The sequence below is a fragment of the Bos indicus genome, chromosome 22, assembly GCF_029378745.1.
Source record: "Bos indicus isolate NIAB-ARS_2022 breed Sahiwal x Tharparkar chromosome 22, NIAB-ARS_B.indTharparkar_mat_pri_1.0, whole genome shotgun sequence".
In the NCBI taxonomy this organism is placed as follows: Eukaryota; Metazoa; Chordata; class Mammalia; order Artiodactyla; family Bovidae; genus Bos; species Bos indicus.
Genome location: NC_091781.1, coordinates 48,686,537 through 48,700,318, shown reverse-complemented (window position 1 = coordinate 48,700,318; position 13,782 = coordinate 48,686,537). Strand labels below are relative to the sequence as shown.

The 13,782-nt window shown below is 51.8% G+C and overlaps 1 protein-coding gene and 1 non-coding gene across 4 annotated transcripts in view; one reads left to right on the top strand and one right to left on the bottom strand.

Annotated features, from left to right (window-relative positions):
• The window catches only part of POC1A (POC1 centriolar protein A), a 100,633-nt gene that overhangs the window by 15,207 nt on the left and 71,644 nt on the right, over window positions 1-13,782 (bottom strand). For 2 of the 3 annotated variants that reach the window (XM_019984992.2, XM_019984987.2), the window contains exon 10: window positions 3,578-3,721. The exons of the other annotated variant lie outside the window; for it this stretch is intronic. In XM_019984992.2, coding sequence (XP_019840551.2) covers window positions 3,578-3,721 — 144 coding nt within the window. The remainder of the gene's footprint in view (window positions 1-3,577; window positions 3,722-13,782) is intronic. 3 annotated transcript variants of the gene reach the window in all.
• On the top strand, window positions 10,329-10,401 carry TRNAG-CCC (transfer RNA glycine (anticodon CCC)). Its single transcript has one exon. It is a non-coding gene; the product is annotated as a tRNA-Gly (tRNA).

Genomic DNA, 13,782 nt, shown 5'->3' with positions numbered 1-13,782 from the left:
GGGTTCTGAAAATCAAGAAGTCTCCCAAAGAAAAACCTAAATCTCATTGTTAGGGAATACATTTTCCGCAACAACCATTACAATGATTCAGTTCAAAGGATGGCTGTCAAAAGATGTATATACATCTTTGCAGAGCTTCAATCTTGGCCCAGATGCCAGGATCTGGGTTCAACGCTCCCATCTAGTGCCAACTCCCCCACCCCGAGCCACCCGATTTTCAATAGTCTCCAGGCACCCCGGTCCTTCCTGCCACCTCCTGGACCTGGGAAAAGACCTCCTCTTTATCTCCCTCCCATCCTAATGCCTAGTCAGACCACTAAAGCCTCCTGGCAGCTCAAAAGCGTTCCTGGGACTCCACCAGTTACGGAGGCCCGTGGCATGTCCACTCCTGTGTCACCTGACCACACTGGTGCACTCCCACTTGGATCCCGAAACATCTCCCTCAAGTCCTGCTTCACAGTCGGCGCCAGTCTAGCACCCAGGTAACCTGGAGCTTCCCCACTGTGCTCAGAGAACATGAGCAGGCTGGGCTGTCCCCACTTCACATGCGAGAAGGCTGAGGCTCTGGGAAGCCCCGTCCCTGCCTGAAGTTACCAAGGTAATGAGCGATGGAGCTGGCCCCAAGTCCAGGAGAGCAGGTATGCCCAGGCTAATGGGCAGTGGCTCACTGAGCTGAGCAGAGCAGCCCTGATACCCAAGGGTAGACCATGGCTCCCCACAGGTAACAGGGACGTGTAAGGTGGCCAGATGGGATCAAGGTCCTGAGGAGCTCAGTGGCAGTGAAACCCCAAACAGCAACTCTACAGGGGCAAAGACGGGGGGAGGCGGGTCTCTCCAGCACAAAGAAGGGCCAGGGCAAGGGGGTGTGCTTTCTGGCTAGTGGCCTCAGTGGCTGGGCCACTGGGCGGTGACCACAGAGCACTAAGCAAGAGCGTCCAACCCCAACTTTCAGGAAGGTCAGGTTTGGTCTGCAGATAAACTCAGAGGGTCGCACCAGCAGGAAGGCAGGGTGAGGACCATGAACCTCCACAGTGGGGTGCCGGCTGTCACCTGGGACTCTGGGACTCCACTAAACATCCCAGCCACTGCCCACTGCAGCCCCAGGCTTCCTCCCTGAAGGATGTTCAGCAGGACAGAAGCCCGTGTCCCTCTCAGAGGCTGCTCAGAAGTAGACTTCCTTGAGGGGGAGGGGAGGGGCAGTGATGTAAGGGAAAGGGGACTTTGAACTAAGCAGGAGTCAGTGTTGGGGTGGCTGAGATACCCTCGGCTCCTCCAGAGCACAGGCATGCATCAGATGGTAAGGAGCACTGCCAAGAGGGCAGCATCTGAGGCCAGTACCCACAGGAGGCACAGAGCCTGGCTGAGATATCCACACAGGAACAAGGACAGCAGTAGTCATCCAGCTCTACACCTGAGGGGAGCCTCCAGAAAGGACAGTCCGAGGCCATGCTGGTCCTAAAAGGAGGGACCAGGGACCCTCCAACCTGAATGGGGCAGCTCTGGCTGGGGCTGAACACCTCAGTGAGAGCCCCAACTCCAGGAGAGGATGTGGGTATGGAAAACAACCAGCGACCAAGCCCAAGGTAGCATGCGATTTAGTGCAGACACTCCCCCAACACACACCATTTAGAAAACAGGTTGCACTCTTAAGACCTCGATGGGGACTTCACCTTGGAACCCAAGCCACACTCTCACTTCCAGGAACGCACACCGTCCAGCACAGTGGGTGACTGGCTGATGGGCTTGGCCTTTGGTCAGGCGTGCAGCGCCGTCTGGACTTGTAAAGGGGCTGAAAGGTGTGAGCCCGGCCGCAGGCCAAGGCAGAGAGGCTCACTTCTTCCAGGGATGCCAGTTTCTTACGAAGTTACTATCAGACTCCTGACTGCTAACACATAACAGAACCTTCCATGTACGCCTTTAAAACACAGTGACAGGAAATGTTTTTAGTGTTATACTCCTCTGGATGCAATGAGGCTATTTTTAACCACCCTCTCAGACTTGATTTCCAATTTTATCCTATAAAGTTCTAATTCATTCCACCTCCCCTGATCTCTCACTTGACGAGGCTGTGAAGAACACGAGGCAGGCTGGGCGCTTTCTGACGGCTCTGAGGTGGGGGGTGTTTTCTAAGTCTTTGCTTCTCCCCCTCTCAGCACAGGCCTTCTCTTCCAAGGCTCAGGGCACTCAGGGATGTCAGTATGATGTGCACACAGTCTCACCATCCCCCCAGTCACTGATGCCTGACCTTTGCCCTCAAAAGTCCATCCGGCAGTGGGTCCAAGGTGTGCAATACTAGCTGGGATGCTGTGACACATGGACCACGTGATGCCATGTGGAGGAGCTCTTCAAACTTAGCCTGGAGCCAGCGGTACAGAAGAGACACCATGCCACTTCACCCCCATCTCCATCAGAGATTCAAGGGTACTCTGCCTCCTTCCTGAGCCCTCCCTCTACCTCTGAGCTGGCACAGGAGAGGGGTCTACACCCAAAGCCAAGGCGGCAAGAGGATGAGGACCTTTAAATTCTGCAGTCGCCCAGCCACCACCACCACCTACATGCCTCATGTTGGCTGTGCTGGACTCCCCTCACTGCTTGGATGTGCTCGTGGTCCCCACCTCCACCCCTGGTCCAGGCCTGTAGGCATGCTGCTGCTCCCTGTGCAGAACTGCTCTACTCCAGGACGAGAGACCCTCTGGGCATGCCCACGGTGCTGGCTGCCACCTCTTGTCAGGGCATTCTGCTCCACTGAAATCTCTGCACTGCACAGACTGCTGTCCATAAGCAACCAGGTACATTTATGCGCCTGGTGGTGGTGGGGCCACATGGGTCTTGTGGATGAGGGTGCAGCACCACAGCTAACATTTATTGAGCAGCTACCCAGGGGTAGGCACAGGCCAAACATTGCTTGCAGACTCATCACCTTTAATTCTGACCACAAATATGGCAGGCTCGGGACTTCCCTGGTGGTGCAATGGCTAATACTCCGCACTTCCCAATGCAGGGGACCTGAGTTCAATTCCTGGTCAGGGAACTAGATCCCACATGCCACAACTAAAGATCCTGCATGCTGCAACTAAGACCTGCTGCAGCAAACAAATAAAACACGGCAGGCTGGTGACAGATAAGCACACGGGGCTTGGAGAGCCACAGGGGTATCTCCAAGGTTGCTCAGAGGATAAGGAGCAGTGCCAGCTCAAACCCAGAGTGTAGCTGGGCTCTCGGGGCCTTCAGTCTCTGTGCACAGTTCTTGGCATGTCCCCGGAGTGCCCACCCAGTGAAGAGTCGAATAAAGGGACAGTGTTTCTTTCAAAGCTCTGCTGTGGCCCAAGCCAACACTGGGTGGGCACTCCCTGGCAGGATTCAGTGTTGGTGATTTTGGGGTCCAATGGCTTGGCCAGGGATTGAATGGCTCTGAGACAGGATCCCAGGGCAGGCACTGCCATTTCATTCATTTGGGCTGAAGAGTAAGTACACTATAATTATGTTTTTTAAAAACCCAGGACCGTCAGGCCAACTTCAAATGGCCCAAATGCCAGGCCAAGTGCAGATGATGCGGGGAGTCCATGTCACAGTCTACCTGGGTGAGGACGTCCAACTGGCCCACGATGTGCTCCAGCGTGCTGGTCAGCGACTGGGGCACGCTCACGGGCTCCTGGGAGTGGCTCTGCATCGACTCCTGACTTCTGCCCCTGCCTGGCGGGACGAGGGGATCCACTTCTGGCTGAAGACGATGAAAGGAAAGAGAACCCTTTAGTCTTGAGGGAACACTGAGGAAAAGAAGAGCCCCTCAAAGATCAAGGGGAAAACCACCAGCAAACTTGAGAAGACGAGTTCCAAATGTTGGTGAGCAAGAGTGGGACTCCACCTCTGGGCCTTCCTTTCCAAGTGGAGACTGAGGGCAAGGAGCGGAATCAAAATAATTGTCAGTCCAGGCTGCAGGGCCCTGAGAGGGACGTCAGGTTGGGCTCTTGGAGGTCCTCAAGAGAGGCCAGGGGCTGCCAGCTCTTCACAAGACCTGTAACCTTCAGTGTGAGGCCTCTCAGAGGCCAGGGCCCCTGAAGTCTATGCTGGACCCTGAAGTCACCCTTCCTCCTAGTTAGCCCAACACCTACTCCCCACCCCAGGGATGGGATGGCCCAGAACTAAGGGAAGGGTCCGGCCCTGCCCTGGCGCGGATCCCTTGGGGAGACAGATTCTATGTGAAAGTACTGGTCCAATGGCTGGCGGAGTCAGCATCCACAGGACAGGTGCCCCATGCTGCTTCAGAGAAGACTCCAGGAACCTGAAGGACTTGGTGCTCCTGTCTAAGATCCTCCGTCCCCAAGTGCAGAAGCCATCCTCCCCTGCCACCACCGCCACTGGACAAGTGATTTCCTAAATGGACTAATCTAGTCCAATGCGTGTCTCCCCAAAGTCAGGCACTGCTCTACACACAAAGGCTTTTCCAGACCCCAGAAGCATCGTGCATGTGCGCAGCAGAGCAGGATGCCGGGAACCACATGGTTCCCAAGGACATAGTGGCAGATGCCTCAGGAAGATATAATTCCTCTATGGACTTGTTCCCTGTGGGAAGGACATGCTCAGCGAGGCTGACACTCCTCAGTGTCAGTTTTGAGGCCAGCCCCAAACCCAACCCATAAATGCAGCCACCCTTGGGACTCAGTGTTTTCAACCACAATCTGACTGACAGATACTCAAAATGTTACATGTCCTTCTTTGGCTTTTATCAGTCCTCCAGGGGTCTCCACAGGCTCTGAGAGAAAAGCCCCTTGACAGGGGACCCTGCTCTAACCTGCCTCCCTCCCCAGAGCTGCTCCCACCTCTGCCCTCTGTGCCCAGCTCCCAGGGTCCCCTCATCCACCCTTCCTTTCCCCTGCTCCAAGCATCCTGATCCTCCACTAACCCTGCAACCCCTCACGCCCAACCAGAAGCTCCTCTGTGCTCCTGCACACCTGGACATGCCCTACCCCTACCCTGCTCCTCCAGCCACTGCATCTCCAGAGACAAGACACATGAGCAGGAAGAATCAAAGCCAGACCGGCCACCACCCACCCACGTGTCCGTGTCTCTCTCTCTGTCTCCTGCCTGCACTCATCACTCCTCTCCCCTCTAAACCCAGGACACATCATTGGGCTCAAAGCCTGTCAACTCCCCAAACACAACAGAGCCCAGGGCACTCCAGCCAGCACTACCCCATTCTTCAAAGCCACGGCCACTGCAGAATACCAGCTATGACTGCAGCTCACCTAGGATCAGCAGCCAGCTGGCATCTCATCTGAGTTGGCCCATCTCCGAGACAAATCCAGTGGCTCTGCCCTGGGCATGCTCCCCTGGGCAGGCTTCAGCATCCTTGAAAACAATCCGCCCAGAAGACAAGTACCAACCAGCAAAGAAGGGCAACTCAGCACATGGCCCCTACCTGCATATTTCCCTTTATTAGGAAAGTGTTCTAATCTCCTAGTTAACACTCTCAAGTGCATGTCAATTTGAACTTGGAAAAATGGAGGCCCCGGTGCTTAAAGAGAACTTGAATGTGAGACACAAACCCGAGGAGCATAACTGAAAACAGGGGCAGCGCCACATCCACACGCCTGCTATCTGCTGTGGCCATTGTTAAGACCTTGGCCCATGGGGCCTGGGGGTTTTCAGCTCTCAAAGCCCATCCATCCCAAAGGGAAATGCTTCAGAAGCCTTGACTGACCTTCACCACAGCGGCCCCCAGACCCAGGCAGTTCTGTTGGGAGACAGAGCAGAGTGCAGCAGGGAAGAGCAGGGACTCAGATAGCCCCTGGCCAACATCTGAGCTCTACCCCTGACAGGCTAGGTGGCCCTAGGCAAGAGTTTTAGTCCCTCTTAGGGCCTCCACTTCCTCATCTGTAAAATGGGGGTGAAAACTGGGCCTGCACTTCCAAGGGCTGGACTGTGAGGAACGCTTATCTACGAATCATCCACAGGGAGGAGCCTATGCCCACAACTTCCAAAGAAGCCCCTTCCAGACACACACGCTCTTCTTCCTGTCACTGAGTCCCCCTGGCTCCCTCAGGAAAGGATGGGAACCTGGCAGCCCTCTGTCCTGACAACCAGTGTCCTCAAGGAGTGACCAGTCGGGTGCTACCTGCTGCCTGGGAAGGACAGGATGGAAATTCTGAGTGTTTCTGCAAAATGGCTCAGAGACGGACAGTGCCAAGCCAAGCCTCTGGAGGCAGGGGTGGGGATGAGTGCCACTGATTTCAGCAACAGGAACCCTCCTTCTGAGCCCAAACCAAGCCACTCCAAAGGAAGACTGAGGACAGTAGCTACGTGCCCCAAACAGGACAGCGGCCTCGGGGAGAGAGGCTGCAGGAACCTGAGCTCAGACAGGAAGTAACTGTCAGAAGGTACCCAGCCTCCAGCCTTGTCACAAGTCCAGGGTTCTGCCTGCCCTGGGCTATTCCTCCAGCCACGCCATTTGCTCTTGCTTTTACTTTCACCAGGACTACAGACATCATGGCGCTTAACACACTGCCGTCTGGCACATAAAGACGGACACCGCTGCGGTGTACTTGTCACCCACGAGCCAGCATTTTAGATGTCACTTAATTTAATCCCTACAATGACCCTTCACAGCAGGCATCACTGGCCTTAATTTTCAGATGGGGAAGCAAATCAGGGAGGTTAAATAACTTATTCTAATACAGGAAATGACAGCTGGGATCTGAACTCAAAGTACAGGCAGTTCCTGACAGGAAGCAGCCTCTGACAGGGGACATCGCCTGTGGATTTGCTTCCACACACCCAGTGCCTCTCTTCCATCCTCATGGAGGCTCCCAGCTCCCGGCTCTAATATTTTTTGCGTCATTCCCCAGCCCTACCTGCCTTGGAATGCTTGCATGGCAGAGCTGAACACAGAGCCGCCAGGCCCTCCACACACACTCGACGACACCTCAAAGAGCCAAGCCCACCATGATGACATTCCTGTGGAATGACACCTCCCCGCAAGGCAAAGGGCCAGCAGTTCCGCCCCACATAGCTGCTCACCTGCACTCGAGCACTTTGCAGATGTGGCATTCCCCAAGAGCTTGGCAAGTAAGTGATAAAGCAGAGATAAGAAGATGATGGGCAAGAGTAGGAAGAGGCGCACGTGACAGGCTGTGGGTAATGACAGTGACGGGACATCAAGAATAGTGTGTAAGGGGTTGTCTGTTCAACATCAAAGGGTATTAGGGGCCCTGCCCGGTGGTCCTCAGCTAGGTCTATCACAAGCAAAAATTGTAACAGCCTTAGTCCTACACATACAAATGTAGGGAGCTGCACCAAGTCAACAACTTTCACTCTTACCAAACAAAAACATCTTAACATTACAAGAAAAAAAAGGTGAAACTCAGAATTCTGCTGTTGTTCAGTGGCTAAGTCGTGTCCGACTCTTTGCGACCCCATGGACTGCAGCATGCCAGACTTCCCTGTACTCCACTATTTCCCAGAGTTTGCACAAACTCATGTCCATGGTATCAATGATGCTATTTAACCATCTCATCCTCAAATATATGAATCAATCTAACTTTGTGGAAATCTCACTTGGGACCTGTGGGTGTCCCCACCCCGGTGCAGGATCCTGGGCTCTCACAGTAAGCTAACCTGCTTGCCTCAGTTTCTGTTGCTGCCAGCCTGTCATATGCTACCAGGAGCTCAGCCCTACACACAGTAGGAAACGCATAATATCTGTGGTTGCTCTCAGCCACTCAAATACACGGGTAACCAACCCATATATCTTCATTATAAAACAAAGTAAGTGCAGGGCTTGCAGGTCCGTCCTGGACAAGAAGTCAAGCCATCAGGGGTAACTTCTTGACTGTTCTCTGCATTGACTACTCTGGTCTCACTTTTTCATCATTATCAAGAAGCAGACAAGGATAATGAGCTCCCGCCCAAGATAATCCCATCCTAACAAGAAAAAGACAAACAATCTAAAAGGATCTTAACTTATCCCTGGAGAAGGGAATGGCAACCCACTCCAGTATTCTTACCTGCACAATTCCATGGACAGAAGAGCCTGGTGGGCTAAATTCATGGGGTTGCAAAGAGTTGGACATGACTGACAGTTCAGTTCAGTCACTCAGTGGTGTCTGACTCTTTGCGACCCCATGGTCGCAGCAGGCCAGGTCTCCCTGTCCATCACCAACTCCCAAAGCTTGCTCAAACTCATCTCCTTCGAGCCGGTGATGCCATCCAACCATCTCATCCTCTATCATCCCCTTCTCATCCTGCCTTCAATCTTTCCCAGCATCAGGGTCTTTTCCAATGAGTCAGTTCTTTGCATCCGGTGGCCAAAGTATTGGAGTTTCAGCTTCAGCATGTCCTTCCAATGAATATTCAGGACTGATCTCCTTGGATCTCCTTGCAGTCCAAGGGACTCTCAAGAGTCTTCTCCAACACCACAGTTCAAGAGCATCAATTCTTTGGCTCTCAGCTTTCTTTATAGTCCAACTTTCACAACTGACAGTTAACTTATCTTAAATCCGATCACAGAGCAAACAACTAGCCTGGAATGTAAGTAGAGGCAGACTCTTCCAAGGAAAACAGGAAGTGAGTATCAGTCACTCCGGCAAAGCCTGGGAAAGCGGGACACGGAGTGCCGTATAAGTGGCGAGAAGAGCATGTTAACAGCCGCATGAGTTAACAGCATGTTAAGTCACCATGTTAACAAGGTGAGTGAGGCCAGGGTGGAGGGAAGAGCCCACAGGAGCAAGGGCGGTTTGCACCTGCTCAGAGGGCCTTCCAAAATGGGAAAGGAGTATATCAAGGCCATATATTGTCACCCTGTTTACTTAACTTATATGCAGAGTACATCATGTGAAATGCCGGGCTGGATGAAGCACAAGCTGGAATCAAGATTGCCGGAAGAAATATCAATAACCTCAGATATACAGATGACAAAAAGTGAAGATGAACTAAAGAGCCTCCTGATGAAAGTCAAAGAGGAGACTGAAAAAGCTGGCTTTAAACTCAACATTCAGAAAACTAAGATCATAGCATCTGGTCCCATCAATTTGTGGCAAATAGATGGGGAAACAATGGAAACAGTGAGAGACTTAATTTTCTGGGGCTCCAAAATCACTGCAGATGGTGACTGCAGCCATGAAATTGAAAGATACTTTCTCCTTGGAAGAAAAGCTATGACCAACCTAGAGAGTATATTAAAAAGCAAAGATATTACTTTGCCAATAAAGGTCTGTCTGGTCAAAGCTATGGTTTTTCCAGTAGTCATGTATGGATGTGAGTTGGACTATAAAGAAAGCTGAGCGCCGGAGAACTGACGCTTTTGAACTGTGGTGTTGGAGAAGACTGGAGAGTCCCTTGGACTGCAAGAAATCCAACCAGTCCATCCTAAAGGAAATCAGTCCTGAATATTCATTGGAAGGACTGATGCTGAAGCTGAAACTCCAATACTTTGGCCACCTGATGCAAAGAGCTGACTCATTGGAAAAGACCCTGATGCTGGGAAAGACTGAAGGTAAGAGAACAGGATGACAGAGGATGAGATGGTTGGACGGCATTACTGACTTGATGGACATGAGTCTGAACAAGCTCCGGGAGTTGGTGATGGACAGGGAAGCCTGGCGTGCTGCAGTCCATGAGGTCGCAAAGAATCAGACAAGACTGAGTGACTGAACTGACTAATTGAACTGAATGGTCTTCTCCACAGACCTCCACTGGGCATTCATTAGAAAGATGGGGTGGGGAGGGTGGGATGCAGGGATAGAAGAAGACCATCCTTGAGGGTATAGGCCTGGAGGAAGGGAGTAGTCACAGAAAAGGCACGAAGCCCCACCAAGATCCTTGTCATCTGTGGAACACAACTCTTAAGCTATGAGAAGAGCAAAAAGAGAGAAAACCCTTTATTCCTGTGGGAAAGGCAGGAAACCATCCTGAGAGATCACCGAGGTCTTCAAAGGCTGAGGGAGGGGCAGCACTGCTGAGAATGCCCTACTCCTGAGACCCAGGAACACAGAGCCTAAGCCTGAAGCTGGCCCAGGACACAGAGAATCCCTCCAACAAAGCTAGCGAGCAACAGGTTACAAGCAGTAACAGCTTACTGCCAGGGGTGGGACAAGACCATGGACACAGATACTCTCTGAGGGGCAGGCCCCCAGGCTAGACTGAAAGCTGGGGGTGGAGCAGGAACATTGAGAAAAATCCTCCAACACCCAGACCTCACCCTAAGTGCAAGGTAATGCTAAACTAAGCTTAACTCCTGGTAAGACTATTTACCTCAGCCTCTGCCATCCTCAACATGTTGACTGGCATTCAATAAAAAATTATGAGACACTCAAAAAGGCAAGGAAGAGACTTCCCTGGTGGTCCAATGGTTAAGACTCTGTGCCCCCAATGCAGGGGGCCCAGGTTCAATCCCTGGTCAGGGAACTAGATCCTATTTGCCATAACTAAGTCCCAGTGCAGCCAAATAAATAAATACAAAAAAAAAAGAAGAAGAAGAAATGACTATTGATAAATGTAACAACATGGGTGACTGTCAAAATAATCAGCTCGAAAGAAACCAGAGTAAAAGGAGTATATATCTGTATGATTTCATTTATATCAAATTCTGAAAAATGGAGAAAGCAGATTAGTAGTTGCCTGGGGCTGGAGGTGGATGGACAGGATTGACGACAAAGAAGCACAAGGAAATTTGGGAGATGATGGAAATATTCTATAACGTGATCATGGTAGTGATTACATAACTACTGAAACTCACAGAAGGGTTCACTTTTAAAAATGGTGAATGTTACTATTTGTATATTAATAAGGCTGACCTAAAAAGATGCAGTTACAACTGAAATGTCCTTAGGACCCCAACCAGCCCATCACATGACACTGCACGTGACACTACCCATCGCTGCACTCTGCTCTCAAGGTGAAAACCACTGCCTGGCCAGGGGACATTAGCAATGGGTGAAACCTAAGGCTGAAGACCACAGGTGAGGTCTGTGAGGGCCACCACTGGTCTGGGGGTGATGGTTTCCAAATGCAGAGGTAAGAGTCACATTTCAGTGACTTCTTGGTTGTTAGCAGATGTCCCAGGCAGGGTTTCCTAAGCAGCAGCCACCCAGTCTATGAACTTTGGCCTCAGCCACTCAGGGGTCCATACACAGCTTGCCAGTCACGAGCAAGCGAGGTCTGCATACAGCTGGCTGGAAGCCAGGAGTGGCTGGAGTTTTACCACAAAGATGTCACAAGCTGACTTGACAGAATGCCCCCCTCTGGTTGGGTGAGGTGGTTAATTATTAACACTTGCTCAAGACTGAAATTTCTCCTTTTCTTCTAATCTCTAACACTGGACCTTGTCCTCTGCCCAAGTTGCTCCAGAAACAGAAACTCTGTAATAGACCAAAGTATCCAGAAACTACTGCCCAAGGCTTGGGTCTGACTAGAGAGGGGAGATGGGAGTGACCTGGGTGGGCTCACTGCTACCCTCCTAGTACAGACCCTGAGTTCAAAGCTGGAAGAAATGGACAGACACACACACCATGGTTAAATCTCTTCAACCTAATCTCTCATCCAACTGCTCATCACATAGTCTGTTAAGCAAGGGTACAGACTCACACACACAGACGTTTCTTGGTTTTCACCTCAGGCCTTTGGCTTTGACACTTGGCCTCACAGAAAGCTAACAGTCATCCAGTCTGCCTGTCTCCCTGTCTGCTAAACCTGGACTTGGCAAGGGGAGCAGGGGACAGAGCCGAGCTCACTCGGGCTCCCCTCAGCTCCAGCTTCTCCAGTGGAAATAGGCTCAGCTGTTTTCTCAAGTCAAAGCTCAAAAGAAAGCTGGTACTGTGCTCCCCACACATATTTGTGGACTAGATCTACTACCGTCTTGTCTGCCCTATAATTTAGGGTTCCGGCCCGGAGTCCAACAAGAAAGGAAACTTCTGGTTCTAAACATAGTCCTGAACCCAAGAGGAATTCTGGCTTCTTAAAATCATCTAATTGTTCTGCAGTCTTGCCAATGTTCTTTCAAGCCAGCCCAAGTACGAGCACTGGGTTTGGTTGCCGCTGTTGGCTTCTGTGTTGAGTACGAGCATGCAGGGTGCCACTGTGAGTTCTCCACACCAGACTCCCAAGAGGGTGAGGCCCTGGGTCTTCTGTGCACTGAGTGAGCCAAGAGGCCCAGCAACAAGGGGCTGGATGACATCTTCTGAACCTAATCAGACTCTTCAAAATGACAGATCCCAATTCAGTGTAAGAGCCACCTTGTGACCCCAGGCTCCCACCAATGGGAAGCAGACAAGGAGTCCTCTGAACTAAGAATCTGTGACCTGTGAAGAGGTCGCAGGATTGGTCTAACATGGAGGACGAGGGATCCACATGCCTGACCCACACCTTCTCACTCAGAACCGGTGCTGTCCAAATGGCAGGACAGCAGGCAGCTTGGCCCACTTTCACACCTCACAGTCCCCTCCTGAGGCACCCTCTGAGGCAAAGACCATGCTGCCTCAGTCCTCCTATTACACCTGCATGGGTCATGGGCCTCCCTGGCATGTGGGAGGCCCATGTACATGTTAAATGTACAACCAGGGAACCCTCTTCTTCTCAGTCAGGCCCAAAGCCAAACTGAGGCCCCCACCCCCAGCTATGTCAGCCATTCCTGGGCTCAAAGCCAGACATCTCCTGCTGACTCCCCAGCCGTGCTGTCCGAGGGTTTCCAAGTATCTCCCCCTACACAAGAGGGCTGGTTTATGAAGCCAAATGTTTCAAAGGTATGAAAGGAGGGCCTTGGTTATACACAGGAAATGGAAAGGCATTCCAATGTCCAGATACGCCTCCAGGAGCAAAAAGTAGTACTGTCCTACTGAAATGACCCATGAGAGAAGCTGTGGGGAGAAGGGAGCGAGGATGAAACAGGGAGAGAGAGGCTAAGTGATTGCAAACTGGTGGCAGCAGCCAGGAAGCAAGCAGACCATCATGAAGGGAGAACATTCCTGTGCGCAGGGGAGATCCTGGCCCTCTTCTGGTTCCAAGGGTGGAGGAGGCCTTTAGGACCGGAAACCCCCAGGTCATCACACCTGGTACAGCCAGAATCCCACACTGGTAGGCAGCAAGGCAGAGCCCAGGGTCAGGGACACAAATGAGAAGGAAGAGGGCGGGGCAGGCAGTGGATCCTCCATGCAGCCCAGGGAAGTGTCAGGAGGACGCTGAGTGGAGCATCTGCTGCCAGTCTGCCCGGAGTTCCTGGAGCAGGCGCACCTCTGGAGCATTCTGAGAACCAACATCAAGAAGCAGACTACGCCCCTGTGCGGTGCCCAGGGGGTGACCGACACCTTTGCAGGAGTGCTCTCTGAACACGACCTGCTTCCTGTAGGGCCAGTTTTTTGCTCAGTGCACCTCAGGCTGGGTGCTGAGTCCCTAGGGTTGCTACCTCCTACCGTGAGACTGAAAAACCTGCTCTCCACACCACAAACACCTGAACCGAGACACCCTGGGCGGGAAATCAAGGCTTCCGATAAAGTTCAAGCATCAAGGGCAGTTTTTGTTTTTTAAACTGCTCTGATCTAATTTTAGACTTAGAGAAAAGTTGCAAAAAATAGTACAGAAAATTTCCATATATCCCTCCCCCAGTGTTAACATCTTATATAATCATTAGTACAATGGTCACACCAGGAAATGAACACGGGGACAATTCCATTATCCAAACCAAGGAAGGGCTCCACTCAGGCTTCACCAGTTTACCTATTAACATCCTTGAATCCTGGTGTTCCGGAATCCTATCCAGGATCTCGCACCACATTTAGTTTTTCCTCCTCAGTC